Source organism: Plasmodium yoelii, assembly GCF_900002385.2.
Source record: "Plasmodium yoelii strain 17X genome assembly, chromosome: 7".
Lineage (NCBI taxonomy): Eukaryota > Apicomplexa > Aconoidasida > Haemosporida > Plasmodiidae > Plasmodium > Plasmodium yoelii.
The window spans coordinates 504,906-529,147 of record NC_036179.2 but is presented as its reverse complement, the minus strand read 5'-3'; the positions used below and the strand labels follow the sequence as shown (position 1 = coordinate 529,147).

Genomic DNA, 24,242 nt, shown 5'->3' with positions numbered 1-24,242 from the left:
AAATTGTTGAGGTACCATTTAATTACTATTTTTGTAAAAATAATATTTATACCTTAAAATTATTATATAGAAGATTGTGATTAAATGGTTTTTACGGAACTAACCTTTTGTGTCAAGAATGTATTAAGCAACACTATACAAAGTTCAACAATTTGGCAATATAAATTAAAAAAAAAGGATCGAAATAAATTGCGTATATATAATATACTCGTAGTTAAATGTTTCATTACTATGTAAATAGTAATAATATTTATTAGTTTTAAAATATTATATTTGTTACAAACCGTTTTTCTGCATTTTTATTATAAGAATCTGAAAAAAAACGAATAGGCCTTATTATCTTATCGAAGCAGGTTCTGCCAATATTATACATATGTCATATAAATTATGTACGTGTACATGTACATGTACATATATTTGTACAATTGTTATATGGTTATGGTAAAATGGATTAAATTTGGTGGGCACGAAGAAATCATATGTAATTAAAATTTTTATCAGTATTATAAAATTGTAACTAAAAAAAAAGTTTAACAAAGAAATAGAATATTTGTAAAAAGTACAAAGGGTATGTATGTATGTATATATATATATTTATGTACGAAACAATTAAATAATTTTTTTTATTTTATTTAATATATATTATATGTACTATTTAAAATAAATGGGAGTTAAATTAAAATGCATTGAATTTAGATTAATAAAAAAAAATTTGAATTAAAAATTATAATTATTTGATTTTATATTAAATCTAACCATTATTATTATAATTGTTTTTAGTGCTAATCTTTCTTATTATAATTGCATTTAGTAAATATATGCAACAATCATTTTTAGTTTAGTTTTTTTTTTTTTTTTTTTTTTTATTCAAGCACTTGATAAAAATAATGCATATAATAAATAAATCGTAAAATGTTATTGTAAGAATACTAATAATGTACATTATTTAAAATGGCCTTCTTTCATATAAAAAGTATATATTGCATATATTTTGTACATGTATTATATATATATACATATATATAATAATTTCTCATACAAAAAACGTATAAATCAAATTTAATAATAAATAATGAATGGCACTATAATTATTATTATATAATAAAATGCGCTAAAAAAAATTATATATTATTAATATATCGTATATAACATTTTATTGCTAAAATATATATTATTACGTACATATAATAATAATAATAGAATTCCATATATAGCGTTTTTTTTTATTTGTATAATTTTTTTTTACAAAATAGCGAGAAGATTATATATATATAATATATATTATGTATATAAATAATATAAAAAGCGAAAGTAATAAATAGTATTATTATTATATATTTGTTATATATACATATAATATTTATTATGCGCGTATTATATTATAGATAAAGAAATACGAATTTATTTAAAACTAGGTAGTTTTATATTAATATTAATACTTATTAATTTTTTGTTTTTTCTAAAAAAAATATATGTGAATTTTGTTAAAATATATTTTATATTTTTTTATTATTATTATTATTATATATGGTGAACAAAATATACATATTTTCAGACTCTTTTTTATATATATATATATTTTATTATTTATATTATTTTTTTTTTTTTTTTTTTTCTAATTAAGTTATATGAAAGAATGATAAAAAAAAAAAAAAAAAAAGTAATATAATAAAATATACCCTTTTGATATATTATATATATTTTTTTTGTCTTTGAAATATTTTATTTCTTTGTATTTTTTAAAAATAATAATTTGGTCATATATATGTGACATAATCCCCAAAATTCCAATATTAATATAAAATATATATCTTTTGAATACATGAAAATAATAAAAAGTATACAAACAAAAAATATATTGTTCTAAAAAAAAAAAAAAAAAATAATAATTGAGAAAAAATGACGAAAGTAAATAAACCGCCTACAACCAGCAATCCAAACATAAAATTGAAGAAGCCAAGTTCTAAAGAAGAAGTAATATATACATGCATACATATTGCATATTCGATTGTTTTGTATGCTCTCAATATTTTTTATACTTAGGACTCTTACATTATCTTGACAATAATTTGTTTATGCATACGTATTTCACATATACATATATATGCTATATACATACATATAATAAAATGTGAATAATATCGCTTCGCATTTGTATGTCTAAGCGAGTTATTTAAAAATGTTGTAATTTTCTTATACTTAGTGAATTGTGCATAAATTTCTTGTTTTATATAAATAGCATCCTGCATTTGGCTATTTGTTAGGATGTATTATATGCTATGAAAAATGAAAAATAGAAAATTATAAAATTATAAAATAGAAAATATAAAACTAGGAATGTTATTGCTTTGCATCACTTGTGTTTATTGCGTATTTTATTAAGTTTGTTTCGTGTGGTCTGTCATCTATTATGCATTATTTATTATGCATTATGCATTATCTATTATTTATCATGTATTATGCATTATCTGTTTTTTTTTCCACTTTTCAGGAATTTTATCAACCTGTCAAAAAAACAGTAATTACAAAAACACCAAATAAGGTGCCACCTAAAAAACCCGATGAAAATATTATTTCTCCTCAAAAAAAAATAGAAAATGAGACTACGAATTCTAATGAAAAAGATGCAAATAAAAAAGAAGTAACACCAAATACAACTGATAAAACAAAAGTTAATTCTGATAAAAAAAATAAGGATAACAATGCAACTAGCCAACAACCAGGTATTTTCTCATGGCTATGGAGATATTTTCCAAAAAAAAAAACATAATTTTGTCTTACTATCTTTTATTTTAAAATTATAAAAAAAAATATATATATATGTTTTATAGTATACTAATTGTATATATATATATATGAAGACTCCATGTGTATGTGTTTTATTCTTACAATTCTTTCTATCCTTTAGTCTATTATCATTTACTCTCTTTTTTTTTTTCATTCTTTATTTTATTTTTTTTAATTGGACTTATATTTAAAATAAAAAAAATTGAAATTCCCAAAATATATATAATTTTTTTTTCTTCGTTTTACTTTTGCATTTCTATTTTATTAAAACATTTTTTTTTATGAAAAAGATGCTTTTTTAGTGCCGTTAAAATTTATATGTATATAATATATATATATATATATTTATATATATTTTTCATTTTATATAAAAAAAAAAAATTGTAAAAATTGCAAATGTTGTAAATGCTGTGGAAATATATATTCAATAAAATTATGACCAAGTCAGGCACGAGGCGGAAGAAGAAAAAAGGAAAGTTTGTTTGCTTCCCAAGTATGTCATTCCTTATATGTATATTATACACATATATATATATATGCGTATGACACGTATAATATTGTTATATATAATTTTCATTTTGGTATATGTAGAAATCTTGAAGTTATGTTTTTTTTTTTTTTTTTTTTCTCTTTTCTTTATATATATTATGACCATTATATGTATGTAGCTTCGAATATTATTATTTTATTTTATAATGCTACGTTTTGATATATTTAAATTAGACATCACTTTAACTTTTTTATTTTTTTAATTTCTAAATAAAAAGCAAATATTATTCAATAATTTTAAATTAAAATTTTGTGTGCTGTTAGACAATTTCCAACACACACATATATATAAGCATGGATATAATTACAACTATATATATACAAAAAAATTAGTAAAAAATGTATGCACAAATCTGTGTGCAATTGTACATAAAAAAGAAAATAATTTAATCTATGAAACAAATTGTAATATATATTTAAAACGAGGTATATCCAAATAGTAGGTAATTCCTCAACTCAAATAATATTAAAAGGAATAATTTAAAAAAAAAAAAAAAAAAAATGTCTGAAATGATTTAATTTTCGTACTTTATTTATGCATGTACATATATATTTATTAGATTTTTCTGTACACTGTTCAGAATAATTTCCATAAGTTTTCAAACTCAGAACATATCGAAGAGCAACAAGTGGCAGCACTCAAACTAAATTCCGAAATACTTATACTTTGATCAATAATATCTAAATTCATAGTTGGGTTAGAATATGCTACAGCTCCTATAAAAAATGTTATAGGAATTTTTTCATCTTTAAAATTCTGAACATAGTCAGGTAAATTAACCTTTTCACCTTTTAATGACAAAGCTATTTTTTTTCCATTAATTGGTAAAATATTATTATAATCATTTTTTATAATTTTTAATAAATATATATTTTTTTCATTTGCTTTAATTTTATATTTTCTTAAAAAAGTGACCATTAATGATTCAAATTGATCATATGTTTTAGGTATTTTTAAATGCGGGGAAACATAAAATAATTGGTTATCATGTGTTTTTATATATATTTGTAACATTCCATATTTATTTAATGGACTTTCTAATAAATGTATTAAACATTGATGTAAAATATCGGGTCTATAATTTTTTATATTGTCTTCATTTTTTCCTTTTAATAATATATTTTTATGTTTTGTATTATTAGCTAATTCATATATATATGGTTTTATTTCGATCAATTGTAAGCAAGCACCCTCTAATATTATTATTATTTTTTGTTTCTCTGTTTTGTTATTATCTTCCGAAAAGTGTATAATATTATCGTCGTTTGGTTCCATATTTATTTTATTTATTTATTTTTTTTTTTTTTTCGCTGTTAACAAATATTACTGAAAGTTTTGAGGCTAAGCATGATTTTGCATGTATATAAGCATAGAATATATATATGCTGGTAAAATAAATAAATATCAATGTTATAAAAAATAAAAATATATATATATATATATAGGGTATCAGTTGGAGTGGCTTTTGTAATATATTCTGATTTATGTATTTTTTGATATCATCTTTATAACTCCACAATGGTGGCGATGAAATTAATCTCAATGAAAAATTATAATAAAAAAAATAATGAAAAAATGTAATAAAAAAAAATGAAAAAATATAATAAAAAAATGAAAAAAAATGGTATTATAAAAAAAGTAAACAATAATAATAACATTTTAATTTCATTTTTAAGTAAATCATCAAAGGCGACCGAGAAAAAAAACACCATTATATCCGTTATATATAGATATAAATTTTCTGAACGTGCATAAATTATAACACTTTTAATAGCCATATTAAATGGGATAATTTTTCTAACAAAAAATTATGACACGTACATGTATGTATCTTTAAGGTAAAATTTATATTTTGGAATAAGGACGAAATGAAAAAAAAAGAAATAAATAGGTGAAAAGAAAAAAATTATAAACCAATTTTTACCCCTTATTGATCTGCGAAGAGTAGAGCAACCAATTTTTCCTTTTCCTTCCCGCCTTTTTTATTGCTGTCAAACTGAAAAAAAAAAAAAAAACACAATTTGTATGAACATTCAGGTAATTTTTCAAAAAGTTATGTACGATGCAAATAGATGTTTTTATCAGGGTAAAAATAATATGAACATGCTCATGGATTTTTTTTTTTTCCATAAAATATTTTACGCAATAAGTGAGTAATTGTAGAAGTTTTCTTTGGAAGATAAAAAAAAAAAAATAAAGACGATTTTATAGAATAAAAAAATATGGAGAATGCAAATAATACCAGAATTTATCATTTGAAAATGTATAGAGAACTTCGGATAGTTACCCTTGAAAAACCATTAAAAAACGAAGAAAATGAGGAATGTATAAAAATTCGAATATTGCCAATTCAAGGGAGTAATAATAATAATGATGATAAAAATACGCAAATGTGTGTAGCTGAAATATTTGGAAAAGAATTAGTTATTGATAAAGATTATTATTTTGGATACAATGAAAAGTTTTCTATATATACCTTTACTGGATGTATAATTCAAATAAAAGGAAAAACATTACAAGAATATGAAAGTAAAAATTCTACAATAAAAGAATATTTATCTTTATCTTATGTTTTAGATGCTTATAGAAATTTAGCAAAAAAAAAAAAAAAAATTGGACCCAGAGTATTAATAACAGGAAATAATAATTCTGGAAAAAGTTCTGTTTCTATGCTTTTGTTAAATTATGCATTCAAATCAGGTTTTAAACCTATTTATATAGAAGGTGACCCAAAAGGTAATTGTGATAAAATTGATATAAATAGAGGTCCTGGAATTATGAGTTGTTTTATTTATGATAATAATGAAAGGAAAAATAATGGCCCAAACATCACTCCAAATAACACTCCAAATAACATTCCAAATAATCGTTATAGATACGCATTAGATTATTTTTTTGGTTATTTAGACATATTAGATGATATAAATTTGTATTATCATATTAATGAATGTATTAGTAGTTGTATATATTTAATGTTGTTAAATAACTTAAATTATTATTCAGGAAATTTAAAAAATAATTCTGAACAAGAAATTATTTATTCTTCTGGGTTTATTTTAAATGTACCATCTGAAGCTGATATTAAGATTGTAAAAAATTTAATCGATATATATAATATAAATATAGTTGTTATTATTGATAATTCATTTTTACATTATTCTTTAAAAGAATGTTATGATAAAGAAGAAAAAGAAAGCAGTTTGGAAAATTGTAAAAATTTAGAAAAAAAAAAATACAATAATTTGGGATTATATAAATCAAGTAAAAATATCAAGTATAATGAAAAAGAAGAAGATATAAAATTTGAAAAAAATAATGATGATGCAAAAAATAATGATGATGCAAAAAATAACGATGATGAAAATAATGATGATGAAAATAATGATGATGAAAATAATGATGATGTTAATAAAATTGAAATAATCGAAATGCCCAAATATGAAGGTGTTATACCATCTGATAATAGTAGAGTACGATATTGTAGAAACTTATGGTTTTATGATTATTTTTATAAAAATATAAATGTTAATAATGCAATATATAAAAAATGTCATATTATAACAATTAAATATAACCAAACAAATTTTGTTCGATTAGATACAAAATTAGCAGTACCTTTATCTGCTTTACCTGCAGATTGGAAAAATATAAAAAGAGAAAATGTTCATGTAACTAGCTATAATGGAAATATAAAAAATTTAATGAATTGTATTTTAGGTATATCTTATTCTAAAAAAATAAATTATGTTCATCTTATAAATATAGCCGGTTTTGCACATGTACAGAATGTAAGAAAAATAGAAATAGATAATGATAACCAAAAAAATGAAGATAAAGATAAAGATTATGATAATATTGAAGAAACTGATAAAAATACTGACCAAATAACCAATGATTTTTTTATTGATATTTTATGTCCAGTTTCTATAACAACAAAAAATATACCACCATATTTTATTATCCCAGGAAATATGAAACATATTAGGTTTTAAACAAAATAAATAAATTTTTTTTTTTTTTTTTTTTTTTTTATGAATTATAACACATTATGTTCCCTTCTTTTATAGGGCAACATTTGTTCCAAAATATTCTTTCCTATTATTTTTTCTACCGTTCTTTTATTTTTTTTTCGTTATTTTTTCTGTTTTAATTTTTATGTAACTATTTGAAACCAAATAAAAAAAAAATTCTATCTCTCTTTGGAGTTAAACTTATTATTGTGTAGCAAACTTTTAAAAAAAAAAAACTTGAGCTTTATTCGATTTTTGAATATATCAATAAAATAAAATAAAATAAAATAAAAATTTTCAAGTTATTTAGATTTTTATTTATGAAAACTAGATGATGATATATTCAATAATGTGTATAAAGTGTTGCATATATATTTTTAATTTTGTCGTTTTAGCTATTATAATAATGTGACAATATATTTAAAATCGAAACATATGATATTCTATACAATTCATTTTTCACTTTTAAATGTACCCTTTTTTGAAAAGAAAAAAAAAAAAAGAAAAAAAAAAAGAAAAAAAAAAAGAAAAAAAAAAATTTTGTAAAAATGGCAAGCATTTTTTTTACATAATAATGGTGTTTAATTTTTGGAGAAAAAGTTAAATGTAAGAATAGGGAAGATGTTAAACATTTTGTGGGTATGTTACTGGGGTGGAAAATAGCAACTTTTTCATTTTTCTTATTTCGTTGTTTCATTTTTCTTATTTCGTTGTTTCGCTGTTTCGCTTTAGCAAACCCAACATCATTCGCATTTTTATTTTTTTATTGATAAAAAATAACCCAAATAAAATTTACAATTTTTTTAAGCCTTAACAAGAACATTAAAAGGAAGTTATTATATGTACATAATATATAAATAAATGTTATTTTGTATATAAAGAGAGGGGGTTGCTTTTATTTATTTCTACGGATATGTACATGTAATATATAATACAGTACATGTAATATATAATACAGTACATGTATATATATAATACAGTACATGTATATATATAATACAGTACATGTATATATATAATACAGTACATGTATATATATAATACAGTACAATATAATATAATACAATATAATGCAGTGGGCTTTTCTTTTATATAAATTTATTACATGGCATAGCATCTTAATATATGAATAAATGTTCGTCATATATTGAATTATGTAATAAGAGCTTAAAACGTTAATTTATTTTTAATATATAAATAGGAAAAAAAAAAAAAAAAAAAATATATATATGTGCATATACTATTTTATGGGGTTGAATTTGACTATACAAACCTATACATATTTTATTGGTTTATTTTTTCCAAGCAATATATTGCCATTTTTAAATATAAATAATGATGATAATAATGTTATAATAATGATGATAATAATGTTATAATATTATAATGTATTGATAATGATACAAGATATGCTTTACATAAAAAATATATGCACAATAAAATTTTCTTTTCGTAGTATCGCCAAGTTATTGCCCATAAAAAATAAAAATAACTTTTACCACGCATGAAATGTTTATAATATATATGTAGTAAATAATTTGGGGGGGAATGCATATTGCTACTGCTACTACTACTACTACTATATTACTATATTACTATTTTATTATTTTATTATTATGTTTTATATATATTACATATACGTACATATTTTAAGGGAATATTTATATAAAAAAAACGATATTGTTTTTCCAACTTACTCATGTATATAAAGCAATTTAATAATATTTTTATGCGGATATAAAAATATTGTAATTATTTATTTAGCGCCAATTTGGGAACATTAAAAAAGAAAAATTATGATAAAAATAGAAAAAAATATACCAAAAAAAAAAAAAAAAAATATATAAATTTATACAAAACAAAATATAATACGATTTTGAGTTTTTTATAAATATCCCTAAATTAACTCTAACTAATTTATAGATATAAGTTTAAGCTTATTTTCTTATACTACAATATCCACATTTTTAAATAAAAAAAAAAAAAAATAATAATAATAATAACAAAATGGCAGTCAAAAAGGATTTAAAAAGTGCGAAAAAAAACACTGGGAAAAATGCAAAAAAAATTTCCAAAGTTCTTGGAAAAAAAAGTAAAATAGTAAAAAGCACAAAGGGAGTTAAATATGTTCTTGATTGTACCAAGCCAGTCAAAGATACTATTTTGGATATTAGCGGATTGGTAACTTAAAATTTATTAAATAGAAAATGACATCCATACATATATTCATATAGAATCATATATAATATATATTACTTTATTTTGAAATTGATTTTTATGGTTATATATTCATTTGCCATATTTTTTTTTTTTTTTTTTTTTTAACAGGAACAATTTTTTAAGGACAAAATAAAAGTTGACAACAAAACAAACAACTTAAAAAATAAAATAGTAGTATCATCTGACGATTACAAAATATATATTACTGTTCATGTTCCATTTTCAAAGAGATATATTAAGGTATTAGAAAAGTTTGTGTCAAAAATGTTATGCATGAATATTGAATATTGAATACGTGTCACTATGGCATATTAGATTGGTTTAGCTTAATTTAGCTTAACTTGGCTTAATTTAGCTTGATTGATTGATTTTTTTATTTTTTTTTTTTTAGTACTTGGCAAAAAAATACCTAAAAATGCACCAAATTAGAGATTTTTTGAGAGTTATAGCAAAGGGAAAATCGGCATACGAATTTAAATATTTCCAATTGAACAATGAATAAATAAAGGATAGGACATGTAGCCATTTATAAGAATCACTCATAAGAACCATTTATAAGAACCACTCATAAGAACCATTTATAAGAACCATTTATAAGAACCATGTATATGCATCGAATTTATGCATCGAATTTATGCGTCGAGCTTACGGGATAGAACTACGAAACGAATGTATGCACACACATAACTAGGCTTTAGAATGTTATACTCAATTTGAATAGATTATTAAATATATTTATCCTTTATATATAAAAGTGTCTTCGAATTCGTAAATAATTTATAAATAGGTGTTATGCACACATACATACATGTGTATATAATATTTTTTTTTATTTATTACTACTTATTTATACATTTTTCCCATATTAACTTTTGATAATTTAATTTTTATTTTAAAAATATTACCAAAAATTCATACTCTATGTATGATGTTATATTCTTCGATATTGTTCTAATAAGGTCACTGAAATTTTAGTATATCACTCTTTAAAATTATATTATAATAAATAAAAATATAAAAAATAAAAAATAAAATATAAAAAATAAAAAACATTATTATATACTTATGCTTATAAAACATTTCCTCATATATAATATATTATAGACGAAATATCATTGCTATATATTTAAGAAAATGTAATAATTTATAAAACTTAGACTTAAAAAATGCAAAAAAGAGAACTTATAATGTAAAAGATAGTTTTACAATCCCTAAACGTGTTCCCCTTTTGTATAAATATAAACTATATATATAACTATATATATGTATGTATATATATGTATGTATATATATGTATGTATGTATGTATGTATGTATGTACTCGTTTGAGCTGCTTAAATTATAAGAGTTGTAAAAAGCTATTACATAAATAAAAGTGAGTTATTTGTGTGTGGATCCATACAAGGTATATATAACAAGTTCATTTCTTTGATCTATCAATTGTGTGAATAAATGAAATTAGTATGAATGTATGTCTACTATATTAAAATGTAGCAACGGAAATATGTGTTATCAAGAAAAATGAAAAAACCGTAACACTTAGAACATATTAAAAAAATATAAATAATATATTACATATATAATGACAAACTGTACAAAAATATGCGACAAAGGGGAAACACTATAGTAAATGCAATTCAATAAATGAGCTTATATCTATGTAGTATATATAATTTTTATATTTTTTTATATTTTTTTTTATTATTTTTTTATTATTTTTTTATTTTTTTTTTTAATTATTTCACATTTCTTTATAATAAAATTAAGATAAAAATGTATATAATTTTTTTTGTAAATTTTAAAATGGAATTGTTAAGAAACGGAAATAAAACTATTATGCACGTAGTAGTATGGTAAATAGTTCGTAAAAAATGTGATACAATTAAATTGGCAAATATGCAAAAAATATGCGAATACAAATAAATCAAGAAATATTTCATAAATAAATCAAGAAATATTTTACAAATATTTTATAAATATTTTATAAATATATAAAACAAAATAAATATTTCAAAATAAAGGAAAAGCTAGTTTAAAACATTTTTAATAATTTAACAACACATAAAATTTTAGCAAGACTATACCGTATTATTATACATTTTTAATACTATATTTTTTAATCCTTAAAAATATTTGTAATAAATTTTGTAAGAAAAATAAAGTTTAATATATATACATACGCTATTTATCATACTCCCTTGAATATTCATATATACCCATATATTCTTGAATATTTTATATTTGTATAATTTTTACTTATCATATTTTTGCTAGCCAAAACAATCCATATAACAAAATGAATGCTGCGCCAGTAATCGTTGGTGGTGTAAGGACACCCGCAAGGTATGAGCTTACATATATTCATTATTATATTAAAATGAAAAAAATATTCGCATTAAAAATAACGCAAAATAAAGTTCTATGTAAATCATTTTTTTATTTTATTTAATTCAACTTTATTTAATTTAATTTTATTTCACTTTATTTCACTTTCGTTTATATTATGTTTAGACGAAGACCAAATCCAAGTGGTAGCCAAGCAAGTAACACTAATCAAGGAAGAAATAGCGGCGCTTCAAATACCATATTAAAAATTTATGGAGATGATTCCCCCGGTTTTAAATTGTAAGCGTGTGCATAAATATATATTTTTTTTTTTTTATGAACATAGCTAGCTATATCACATAATCAATCGCTTGAATACCTTACTTGTGCATGTAATAATGGATACATATATTTTTTTATATTATTTTGTCAGAACACCACAAACCGTTTTAATATCAACCTTAATTTTTATGGCAACAGTAGTTATTCTGCATATTATTAGTAAAATTTAAAAGGATAACAATTTTTCCTATTAACATGTATGCATATGCATAGACATATGTACATGCTACAAATGCAAGATAATAGATAGGGCCATATTTTTTAAGATAATGATATTTTTTTTTAGTTTAAGAGAATTTTTATTAAAATATATAATGTTGACATATATATATGTGTGTGAAAATTTGCTTGCTGATTGAAATAATGGCTACTATAATATATTTTTTTTTTTATTTGAATATATTTAATACAACCTTTTTGTTTGCGTAGGAATATTCCCGCGTTTAATATACATTATTTATATTGATGTTTTATCTTCGTTTATAATATTTATTCCTTGTTATATTAAACTAAACAGAGATTTAAGAATGTATGCACATGTACATACATATATACAATTTCTCGAATTATTAAATTTTGTTTAAACACAAGAAAAATGAGTACCATGAAAAGATGAGGAATAAATATGCCAACATGTACAAATGTGTATATGCAAATTTTTTAAAAAATAAAAAATAAATCGCTATTTTTCTTATTCGTGAAAGGACTTTCTATACTCTTCTTCCATTAACATGTTTTGTTCTTTCACTTTTTTTGCCTTTTCTAAATAAAGGGAAAAATAGCTATCTAGCCTAGGAATCTGCAAAAACATAAAAGAATTTCATTACATAATAATTATGTATACCCATAGAAAAATTATAATATATATGCATATCATGATATATATAAAATATATATATGAAAACACATACCAGCTTTTCGAAATTTAAAAATTCTTCCTCGTTCATCCAAGTTAACTTATGGTTTTGGCTGTATGATTAAATTGAAGTAATAATTTGAATATATGAATGTATAGATATACAAATATTATAATGTAAGGTAAAATAAACATATAAATTACATTCCTACAAGTTTATATATATTTATATTAATTTTTATCTTTTAAAAATGTTAATAATTTTTCTTTCCATACTTGTCAACAAAACATAAGACTGGTTCTTCTTTACCATCTTCGTCTCTTTTCCCAATGAAAATAAAACATTTTTTCCCTGAGGGAAACTAACAATCATAAAAAAGAAAAAAAAAAAAAATATATAGATATATATATAAATATATATAGATAGATATTAAATTGATTCCTATACCTTTGAAAATAGCTAAAATTATAATAACACATATATAAGGTTAACATAGCAAAATATGCACACATTATATATATCGTATTATTATTTATTCTTACCTTTAATGTTCTTATTTTTTTTTTGGGTGGCCAATATATGTATCTTTTGGATATATGAAATAAGTTTATCATCGTATATCCCTTTATTATGTATAGACATATTAGGTAAATGTTTTTTGTATTTTTGAAAATAATACTACTGTTTTTTTTATCATGATTGTAGCGGAAATAAAAAAAAAAAATTTTATTTATTCTATTGAAGTTAATATAGTTTAAAAAATATATATATTCATTTCTTTTAAATTTAAATAATGAAATTATATACATAATACAATATTTTAAATTTAAAAGAAATGAATATATATATTTTTTAGAGAAACATATAGTGTGGTGTCGGGTTTCTTTAATTACCATTATTTTTTTACCTAGGTAAAGAGATTGTATATAAAACGACCGTATTTACAAAAGTGTATAAATATTTACAAACATATTCACAAATAAAATGAGTTAAATATTTTATATACATAATAAAAGTAAAAAAAAAAAAAAAAAAAAAAAAATGGAGTAATATTATTGTTACCTTTTAATAATATATAAATAATTGTGAGTTGCTTTATATACTTGTTGTTTATTTTGCATTATTTATAGCTTTAAGTATGGGGTATTATTATTTATATCCAATTATTATGAAATGAATTAATTGTGTGTTTATTTTTTTCATAAAAAAGGACAGCACTAATTAACATACCCCCCAAAAAACTACAATAATGTTTTTAAAAGCTAGCAAAGTGTGTTTTAAGGGAAATTTTATAAATGCTTTAAGTTTTTGTTCATCAAAATTTGTTCAAAAACGTAGAATAAGAACATTTAACTTGAAAAGTAAATTAAATGAATTATACACACAAAATGAAAATGCTACAAGTTTTGATAAAAAAAATATGACTGAGTCAGGTGATTTGTTGGAAAAAATAAAAAAAACGGATTTAAAATTATTGAAAAAGTTGCAGCATGAAGAGGAAGGAAGTAACATTAATTGGTCCGACATAAATATGTTAAAAAATGAAGCATGTAGTAATGGTAGTGACAATGGTAGTGGCAATGGTAGCGTTGGGAAACACTATGGCAACGTCGAAGAAATGAAGCACACTAGCGATTTAAAAAGTGAGGATTTTTTTAACATGGATAATGATAATAATTCTGAACAGGACAGGGAAAACGCAACTTCAGAAAAATATAAATTTATTTTTGAAAGGCCAAAACATTTTGCAAGTATTAATGATGACCCAATTATAAGAAGACCAGGATGTATTATAGATATAAAAACGTTAATGAGAAATAATTGGACATTCCCAGCTGTTGGTTTTAATAGTAAATTAGAAATTCCAATATATAAATTTGAAAGCGATGAAAATGACAATAATATAAAATTTATTACAATACCAAATGATATATTTGGAGTTCCAATAAGATCAGATATATTACATAAATGTTATTATTTTTATAGAACAGCTTTAGCTGGCTATACTGAGAGAATGCAATTGTATAAATGGGAATGGCCAGGAAGCACAAAAAAATATCGAAGTCAAAAAAAAAGTGGTAAAGCTCGAATGAATTGGAGAAAAACATGTGGTCGATATTTAGGAGTTAAAAATCATCCAATTAGACCATTTGATCAAAGAACAAAAATAAACAGAAAACTTTTATGGAAAGGAATGAAAATACTTTTATCTGCAAAATTTGCACAAGACCAAATAAAAGTTGTTGATAATTTTTTAATTAAATCACATAAAACAAAATATACAGTAAAATATTTGAGAAATATTTTAGGGAATAAATGCAATAGTGCATTATTAGTACATGAAGGTAAAACGGATGTTAATGATAATTTTTTATGGGCGTGTGCAAATATAGCTAGTATTAAAAGAGAAAATGTAGAAGGTGTTAATATATATAATTTGTTAAAATATAGATATGTTGTTTTTACATATAAAGCTTTAAAAAATCTTATTTATGAACTAAAAGTATATCCATATAAAATGAAATGGCTACCTACATATGCTACTCCTGATAATAAACCTGCACCTATACCTGAAAAGGTAAAGAATTGGAATATTTTATGGTTAGAAAAAAAAAAAAGAAATGATTTTTCACGTTTTGATAAAGAAGAATTAAAAAAAAGAATAAATGAATGGAAATGGTCTAGTGATATAAAAGGTCCATTAAAAGTTAAAAAACATGATCCCTATAAAAATTTTATTTTAACCAAATTTGAATGTAATGACCCAATACCAGAGAGCATAAAATATGAATACTTATTCAATGTAGATGATGAATTTGATCATATAAATGATTATGAGGATAATCTAAATATGATCGATGAAATATTAAATGATGACGATTGTTTCGAAAATATTTCTGACCTATCTTTGGCTTTGTCCCCATCAGCTGGTATGTACATATATATATATGACATGTTCATATAGTGTAATTTTTTTTTATTATATATTTTTTACACCTATCTATGTACCTCTATTTTATATTATTTTTCAGATAATGAGGAAAAAAGTGATGAAGAAGGTGAGGATGATGAGGAAGTAGACACAAACGACCCCGATGAGGAAAGCAATACCAAGCATAACGATAAAAGTTATGGAAACATAAGCAATATAGATTTTGATAATATATAGACTAAATTTCTAAAAAACAATAATTTGTATCCCAATTAAATGAAAATAAAAAAAAAACTCAAAAAGTAAAATTAAAAAAGTAAAATTAAAAAATTTATGAATACACATTTTGAGTACAGAATATCGGAAGCACTAAATTTTTTTTGAATTGTTACAATTTTTTAATGATAAATATATTAATACAAAACAAAAACAATAATAAACATTAATTAATGGAATGAAATGATGGAAATAATAAGAAATGGATAGAAAGAGTGTTTTATAATGAAATATATTTTTTTTGTCTTACCCACATTTGGGAAGTCATCCGCAGTTTGTCATATAAAAATACAACTATATGTACATCCCCACACATATGTATATACATGTGGATGGAATATAACTAATTACTAGCTAAAATCATATTAAAAAAAAAAAAAAAAAAATTATTATGGATAGCTAGTTTTTTGTTAATGAATTAGCTAGCTCTGTTCATATTTTTTATTTTTTTTTTTAATATGATTTTATTTATTCCTCTTCATTTTCGTTTTCCATATGTGTGTGTGCGTTTTTCTTTCTTTTTAGTATATTTCTTTCATTTTTAATCATGTTATTTTTTGAAAAATTGGTTTGAACAAAATATATGTAATTATAAACATTGAACAAACTAATTTTCATTTTATCAATAGCTATTTGTCTTCTTTTAATTTGTATTTTTAAAATATTTATGATATTGTTAATAGTTTGATGATATCTTAAATTAGCTAATATATGAAATAAGTTGGTATGTATTTTTATCAATTGTTTTATTAAAGTTTTGTCATTTTTTCTGGTATTTACAATATCATCAAATAAACTAAAAAAACAATCTTTATACATTTTATATAATCGAATAAATTCTTCTTTATAATTTTTTTTATTATCATATAAAATGTCATCAGGTTCTAATTCTTCGACCTTTCGATCAGTATCATAATTTATTCCAAAAATATTATAATTATCTTTTAATGGGATAGGTGGGGGTCGTCCAAATAAAAATTTACACATCTCTTTTTCATTTTCTTGATTTATTTTTTCCAATGTAACTGTGATTTGTTTTTCATCTATATTACTCTTGGGGGTTTTATCATTTTCTATTTTTATATTTTCATTAATATTATATATATCATATTTTTCTCTAATTATATCTATAAAATTATTTTCTGTAATGTTTATATTATTACTATGTTTTTCTAGGATACTATTTACTTCCGTATCTGCTTCTTCATATTCATTAAAGTAGTATGGAGGTGGAGGGTAACCCGAAACGAAATTTTCCATTTTATGCAATTTTTTGCAATAAAAAAATAAAACGGAAAATAAATATAGAGAGAAAGAAATAGTAATGATAAAATTATAGAGGTTTACACAGCCTATAGGTTTAAGTTGGATGATGGGTAAAACAAGCCATTCCAATGACTTTAATAGATTGTGTTAAAAAAAAAAAAAAAAAATTATTAGCAAATTTTTAGGCACTAAAAAGGGGGTATACAAATGACTATATATATAAAGTATATATTTTACGTGCAAATTATATAAGTTGATTTGTATCTTGTTACAAGTTATGATGAAGCACGAGGATGCAAAATGTACAATATTCCACATGCGTCGATGAATAGATAAATAGGTAAATAGGTAAATAGATAAATAGAAAAATGTGCAATAAAAAAGGAGAAAAAAAAAGAAAAAAAGTGAAAAAAAATGAAAAAAATGAACAAAATGAACAAAATTGAAAAAAAATTGAAAAATGATATATGTATACATAGCATATGCACATTTTTGTCGCCTTTTGATATAAATAAAAAATTCAGTATAATAATATCAAAATTTACAAACAACTTTTCCAATATTGAGGTTATTCTTAATAATATGGTGAGCTTCTTCAATTTGCTCTATTGGCAATACTTTATGAATACAAAATTTTAGGGTATTGTTATAAATTAGTGGTAATATATGATGTTGAAAAGAATGTATTAGTTCTTCTTTATAATTATCTGTTCTATCATAAAGTGTTGATGTTAATAAAATAATTCTTTTTGTTAATAAATGTGCTAAATTAAAACTTGGTACTTTGGGCCCACCTAATAGACCATATAAAATCCAAACTGTATCATTAGTACATATTTTTAAATTGTTTTCAAATATTTTTCCACCTCCAACACAATCAAAAATTAAATTTATATTTTTTGAAATATTTAAAATATTTTCAACAAAATTTTCATCATTATGGAAAGCATAATCAGTAGCCCCAAATTCCATAGCAACTTTTGCTTTTGTTTGATTTGATGTAATTGCAATAATTTTATTAATGTTCATAATATTTCTTTTTTTTTCGTAATTTAATAGTTGTAATAAATTAATTCCAACACTACTTAATGCTCCATAAACAAGAACATTTACTTCATTTTTTCCAAAATAGTTTCCATAAATTTGGTTACTAAATTGTTTATAATAATAATAACAATTTTCTGATATTGGTGTGTATGTAAAAGTTGTATTATTTTTGTCTCCTTCTTTATTCTCTACAATTTTATTATCATTATTATTTATTAGTGGGAATCTAGCGGTATAATAAATTAATTTATATGCTGTTAAAAAACTTTCAGGTATACTTGCTGCTTCAAACATAGATATTTTATCAGAATCGATTTTCATTGTGTGTTTAGAATTAGCTAGCACATATTCATTATATCCATTATATTTTAATAATGAACAAACAATATCATTTTTTTTAAATTTATTGCTATTAGATTCTTCAACAATACCACTAATTTCTAACCCTAGAGATTTTCCAATAGGGAATTTGGGATATTTATTTTCTTTTATTAATAAATCTATTCTATTAATTCCTACTGATAATACTTTTAATAATAAATCATTTCCTTGGTTTTGTATTTTACATTTTTCTAATGTCGGTTTTGTTAAACTTTCGCTAAAAACAAGTTCATTTATTCCTTTGAGAATTACCCCCTTCATTGTGAATATGCTATCATTAATTTGGATGAAAATTTGGATGAAAATTTGGATGAAAATTTGGATGAAAATTTGGATTGCTTTATTATTTATTTCGGATAGTTGTGATGTTATCTATTTTTCTTTTATTATTCGAAATCCATTGCTGTTACTGACTTGCTTCCGCAGTAGAAAAATATTTTTTTAAAAAATATCCATACTGACATACAAATTAATAATTAATTAATTGTGTTAAAAAAAAAAAAAAAATATAATAGCTAGCTAGCCAATACATTTGTATACCAAATGATGTTGTAATTTGATACACTTTGCTGGCATTATTTCATCAAGTTTTGTTCTTCCTTTTTTAATGGAATGAAACAAAAAAAAACGAACAGTATCCACTAATACAAGGCATCATAACTTGTATTATCATGCACAAAACATTATATACTCTAAAAAGGGGGAAAAAAAAGTGATAATTTTCAATAAAATTTATATGAACAGCAAGATATTATATAATAAAATTATTGCATGTTAAGGTAATAATACACACATGTATAATGATAAATATTTGGATCATATATAAAAAAGGCATACTAAATAGTAGAGAGAAAAAGAAAAGCTGGCAAAATGGAAAACCTATATGGTTTCAATAACATACACAAGGAATATGATTTACAAAAAAAAATAATCGAACTTAGAAAGACGTTCATAAATATATACAACTTTAAAATATTTTATGGAGAAATGTTAAAATTAAAAAATAGTTATCCAAGGGATATAAATAAAAAAATTGATAAGCTTTGGATAGAATATAAAAAAGAATATTTTATTAAACAATATAAAGACGGAATTATTTTTTATGAATTAAATAAAAATCTATGTTTTTTGGAAAAAGAAATTATAAATAGATATTTATTTAATTTTAATATTTGCAATTCTAATTATATTGTTCAGGAAGAAGATGTTTATTTATATTTTGTGTTCTATCGATTTTGTAGTATGTGTATAAATAATTGGGAGAGAAAAAATGTAATTAAAAAAGGAGACAAAAAAAAAAAAATATACAAAGGACAAAATTTTTTAAACAACTTTTGGATTGATAAATTTCTTAAAATTATAATTAAAATAGATCCAAATTATTATAAAAAAAATATTTATTTTCAATCCATAAAGGATGAATTAAAAAAATATATAAGTAGTGAAAATTGCTTGATGAAAATTCAATATAAAAACCAAAGAGTGGAAAAACCTCATAACTATTATTTTGTGTGTATATCAAATAGTTGTAAAAAAAGAAAAATAGAAAAAGATCAGAATATTTCCAATTATAAAAATTGGAGACAATACTACTATAAGGTCAAATATCATACACATAATAATATGTCTATAAACAGAGTAATAAATAAAAAGGTTAATAGTAATATTTTAATATATAATAATTATAAAAAAAAAACTTTAATTATAGACGTAGAAAAAACAAAAAGGTTAATTCAAAAATATATTTATAACGATTTATATTTTAATGTTATACATTCTATTTATCATAGTTTAATTAATAAAAATGCAGATTTGATAACTGATTATGTGTATAAAGAAATATTATTAGACATAGAAAATTTTAAAAATGAAGAGGAAAAATATGATTATTCGAAAGCTAGCTATTTATTAATAATTGATAAATTAAAAAAATATGAACATGTTCAGAAAAAAAATAGACATGATTTATATAATGAAAATATAATGGATAATTTTTTAGTAGTTTTTAAAGCTTTTTTTATTCCATTTTTTACCTATGAAAAATATGTGAATAATAAAATAAAGTCTAATGATATATTTTTATTTAATTATATAAAATGCATATTAAGAGAAAATATAGAAAATATGTTTTATTTAACCATAGTAAATATTAATAAAATTTATGAACACATGACATTTAAATATTTATTTTATTTATTCTTTTTATATTTTATTATGCTAGATATATGTCCATGTTTTTGTATTTCACATATTATATATGACAAATTAAGGGGCAACGAAAAACAAATTTATAAATATTTTTTAATCAAGTACAGGAAAAAAAAAGAGGAAAAAAAAGAGGAAAAAAAAGAGGAAAAAAAAGAGAAAAAAAATGAGAAAAAAAATGAGAAAAAAAAAGAGAAAAAAAAAGAGAAAAAAATATGTCCAGAAAAAAAACTTTGCAGAAATCCACCAAATAACGATTACAATGAAATGGTAGATAAACCAATTTATATTGTATGTTTTTTTTGCTCCTATAATTTATTAAAAAATGATAAAAATATAGATCTAGAAATGAAAAAAAAAATGCTTATTCTTTTAGTAATGAACATTGTGCAGGTGCATTATACACAAACCGACAATGAAATAAAAATAATGAAAGAAATGGATTTGTTAAATATTAAGAAGAGACAATTTTCTTTTCTTTGTTCTTATTTTGATATATTTATTAATTATTTATTTTTTTCCGAAAAATGTAATTTGTCATTTGCTAAGTTAGGGAATGTGAAAAGATGTTATACATATACCAAGACACATAGTTGTTATTTTATAAAAAATAAAAATAAAATAAAAAATAATTTCAAACAAAATTTAAAAAAAATGAACAAAAAATGTGTATATTTAGCTTATTTTAATAAAGCAATAAATATGAAAGATGAAAAAATAATAAATAACTACACCGAGGAAACAAAAATTGACGGTGCAATATATACATCTGAAAATAATTTATATGAACATGTAAATGAAAAGATAAAAATATTTTTGGAGAATTTCAAAACTTTTTTATTTTATTTTCTAGACAAATTATATAGAACAAGTATTATGCATATAAATTTGTACACTTATTTATTTATGATACGTTCTTCACTTTTATTGTCATGCAAAAATTATGAGAATACAAAAGATATACAAAAAATTAAAGAAGAAAAAATATTCAAATACAATCGAAAAATTACAAATATAAGGAAAAGAAAAAGATATAGGGGACGTATTAAATTTTTAAATACATTTTATAGAAAAATTTATTTACACACATATTACAAATTATTAAATATCATATGCAATGATGAAGAGAAAAAAAAAATTTTACAAAAATTCAAGATAAAAATTAATAAGCTACTTTTGTATTTAAAGAAAAATATATTTACATATAATATACATAATCTTCAAATATTATTTAAATTGCAAAATATAATAAATGTGTATAAACATAATTATATAAAAAAAAAATATATTTCTCTCTCTCAAAAAAATATAATAAATAATATAGATGATGTAGAAAAAGAGAGTTGTTATATTATATATAGCAGAATAAAATTATTTGCTATTCTCTATTTTTTTTTTTTTAAAAAGAGAATAAATATTAGCTTAGAAAATAGACAAAATAAAATAGACAGAGAGTGTTGGCATAATTTAATAGCCAATAGAAATATAATAAATAATAAAAATGATTGTATTTTAGAAAAATATATAAATATAGTGTATAAAAATATAAACATATTATTTCCAAATATTTATATACACATTAATAATAACGATTTTTATATACAAGCAAAAAAAGATTTTATATTTTTTAATTTGAAAAATAAAGATAAGGATAATAATTTATGGAAAGAAAATATATATTATGAATTTCATGGAAAAAAATATATCGTTTTCGAAAATATGTATAATTTAAAAAAAGTGTATAAAATAAAATATATTAATCTGTGTATATTATTTCATAGATATTGTTTTTTTTTTTATAATTATAACCCATTCATTTTTTCATATTTATTTAAACATATATATTGTATGTGTATAGAATGTGTGCAGAAATATTTAATTATAGATAATTGTTGTATAAAAAAAGATAAAACCACAGAAAAAAATAATCATGATTGTTTTTATAAGCAAAATGGAATTTTAATTAAAAACAGAAACCATATGTTTGTACAAAATTTCTATTATTTGACATTATTCTTGTTAATAAGATATCACACTTTGCTAGGAAATGCAAGACATTCCGGATTGCAGGTAATTTAATGGTTTTATTTCGGTTCGTCACATTGGTTGCACCATGCATATATAGACGTCTCGTATAGACATATCGTATATGCATCTCACATAAACACATATCTATCTATATTTTTTTTGATAGAGTTGCATTCCAAAGAGAATAATGACCTTATTGTATAAAAAGTTGAAAGTAGATAGAGAATGTTTTTCATCCCCATTTAATGCAATTTTACAAAAATATTGCTCTTTTTTTCCTGATATTGATATTTTTTTTGGAAGTGCAGGAAACTTTTTTAATTTTAATTTTCAAAATGGAGCTTATGAAATAAATCCACCATTTGACATATTCCTAATTAATAAATTAATCGTATATATTTTATACAATTTGAAAAAAGAAGAATATGAACTAACTTTTTTTTTAATTATTCCATTAATTAAAGATAAAAATTATTTTTACGAGTTATTATTTTCTTCTCCTTATTTGTCAAGTTTCTTTTTATTAAAAAATGGTTTATACACATTTTCAACCAGATTGTTTGAGACTAGGTAAAATAAATAAAAAAAAAATTCACCTTCAAAAAAAAAATATAGAATGAACACAAATATATTAACGTTCATGTTTTTTTTTGCAAAAATTATGACTTGTTCATAATTTTTTTTTGATTATGATAAAGACATTTCACTTATTTTTGTGTGCAATATGTTTATTTTGTTTGTTATTTTTATATTTAGGGAAGAAGAATATATTTCGACTTGTGATTGTTTTGTGTTCATTTTGCAAAACGCAAAAGCGAAGATTAAAACAGAAATTGATCAAAATACCATGTTAAAAATAAAAAAATCATGGGAAAATATTCATCATATTAAACAAAAAAATTAATTATATTGAAATAAATTAAATTAGCATATATTTGTGAATAATATGAAAAAAAAAATTCTTAAAGTTTTATGTAAAGCTTATTGTTTGAAAAATTGTCTTGAAGTTTTGGTGG

The 24,242-nt window shown here is 21.3% G+C and overlaps 10 protein-coding genes across 10 annotated transcripts; 6 read left to right on the top strand and 4 right to left on the bottom strand.

Moving 5' to 3' along the window:
- Positions 1 to 1,899: 1,899 nt before the first annotated feature.
- On the top strand, positions 1,900 to 2,770 carry PY17X_0709600 (conserved Plasmodium protein, unknown function; the record flags this gene model as incomplete). The annotated part of the gene is made up of 2 exons (XM_022955510.1): positions 1,900 to 1,974; positions 2,492 to 2,770. 2 exons carry the CDS (start codon positions 1,900 to 1,902, stop codon positions 2,768 to 2,770), a joined length of 354 nt encoding a protein of 117 aa, XP_022811779.1.
- Positions 2,771 to 3,913: 1,143 nt separating this feature from the next.
- Positions 3,914 to 4,612, bottom strand: PY17X_0709500 (ribosomal RNA small subunit methyltransferase NEP1, putative; the record flags this gene model as incomplete). The annotated part of the gene is made up of 1 exon (XM_022955509.1): positions 3,914 to 4,612. The coding sequence occupies one exon, from the start codon at positions 4,610 to 4,612 to the stop codon at positions 3,914 to 3,916; it is 699 nt and encodes a 232-aa protein (XP_022811778.1).
- A 947-nt stretch (positions 4,613 to 5,559) lies between these two features.
- On the top strand, positions 5,560 to 7,329 carry PY17X_0709400 (pre-mRNA cleavage complex II protein; the record flags this gene model as incomplete). Its single annotated transcript, XM_719420.1, has 1 exon — positions 5,560 to 7,329. One exon carries the CDS (start codon positions 5,560 to 5,562, stop codon positions 7,327 to 7,329), a length of 1,770 nt encoding a protein of 589 aa, XP_724513.1.
- Positions 7,330 to 9,354: 2,025 nt separating this feature from the next.
- On the top strand, positions 9,355 to 10,069 carry PY17X_0709300 (60S ribosomal protein L22, putative; the record flags this gene model as incomplete). The annotated part of the gene is made up of 3 exons (XM_022955508.1): positions 9,355 to 9,528; positions 9,676 to 9,807; positions 9,959 to 10,069. The coding sequence occupies 3 exons, from the start codon at positions 9,355 to 9,357 to the stop codon at positions 10,067 to 10,069; spliced, it is 417 nt and encodes a 138-aa protein (XP_022811777.1).
- A 1,794-nt stretch (positions 10,070 to 11,863) lies between these two features.
- On the top strand, positions 11,864 to 12,404 carry PY17X_0709200 (protein transport protein SEC61 subunit beta, putative; the record flags this gene model as incomplete). The annotated part of the gene is made up of 3 exons (XM_022955507.1): positions 11,864 to 11,910; positions 12,079 to 12,192; positions 12,326 to 12,404. 3 exons carry the CDS (start codon positions 11,864 to 11,866, stop codon positions 12,402 to 12,404), a joined length of 240 nt encoding a protein of 79 aa, XP_022811776.1.
- Positions 12,405 to 12,925: 521 nt separating this feature from the next.
- Positions 12,926 to 13,705, bottom strand: PY17X_0709100 (conserved protein, unknown function; the record flags this gene model as incomplete). The annotated part of the gene is made up of 4 exons (XM_022955506.1): positions 12,926 to 13,033; positions 13,146 to 13,203; positions 13,367 to 13,452; positions 13,634 to 13,705. The coding sequence occupies 4 exons, from the start codon at positions 13,703 to 13,705 to the stop codon at positions 12,926 to 12,928; spliced, it is 324 nt and encodes a 107-aa protein (XP_022811775.1).
- Positions 13,706 to 14,340: 635 nt separating this feature from the next.
- Positions 14,341 to 16,260, top strand: PY17X_0709000 (ribosomal protein L4, mitochondrial, putative; the record flags this gene model as incomplete). Its single annotated transcript, XM_719416.1, has 2 exons — positions 14,341 to 16,021; positions 16,124 to 16,260. The coding sequence occupies 2 exons, from the start codon at positions 14,341 to 14,343 to the stop codon at positions 16,258 to 16,260; spliced, it is 1,818 nt and encodes a 605-aa protein (XP_724509.1).
- Positions 16,261 to 16,767: 507 nt separating this feature from the next.
- PY17X_0708900 (uncharacterized protein) lies at positions 16,768 to 17,559 on the bottom strand (the record flags this gene model as incomplete). Its single annotated transcript, XM_719415.1, has 1 exon — positions 16,768 to 17,559. The coding sequence occupies one exon, from the start codon at positions 17,557 to 17,559 to the stop codon at positions 16,768 to 16,770; it is 792 nt and encodes a 263-aa protein (XP_724508.1).
- Positions 17,560 to 18,099: 540 nt separating this feature from the next.
- On the bottom strand, positions 18,100 to 19,254 carry PY17X_0708800 (quinone oxidoreductase, putative; the record flags this gene model as incomplete). Its single annotated transcript, XM_719414.1, has 1 exon — positions 18,100 to 19,254. One exon carries the CDS (start codon positions 19,252 to 19,254, stop codon positions 18,100 to 18,102), a length of 1,155 nt encoding a protein of 384 aa, XP_724507.1.
- A 609-nt stretch (positions 19,255 to 19,863) lies between these two features.
- PY17X_0708700 (phosphorylated CTD interacting factor 1 WW domain-containing protein, putative) lies at positions 19,864 to 24,130 on the top strand (the record flags this gene model as incomplete). The annotated part of the gene is made up of 3 exons (XM_022955505.1): positions 19,864 to 23,268; positions 23,393 to 23,796; positions 23,983 to 24,130. The coding sequence occupies 3 exons, from the start codon at positions 19,864 to 19,866 to the stop codon at positions 24,128 to 24,130; spliced, it is 3,957 nt and encodes a 1,318-aa protein (XP_022811774.1).
- Positions 24,131 to 24,242: the final 112 nt, after the last annotated feature.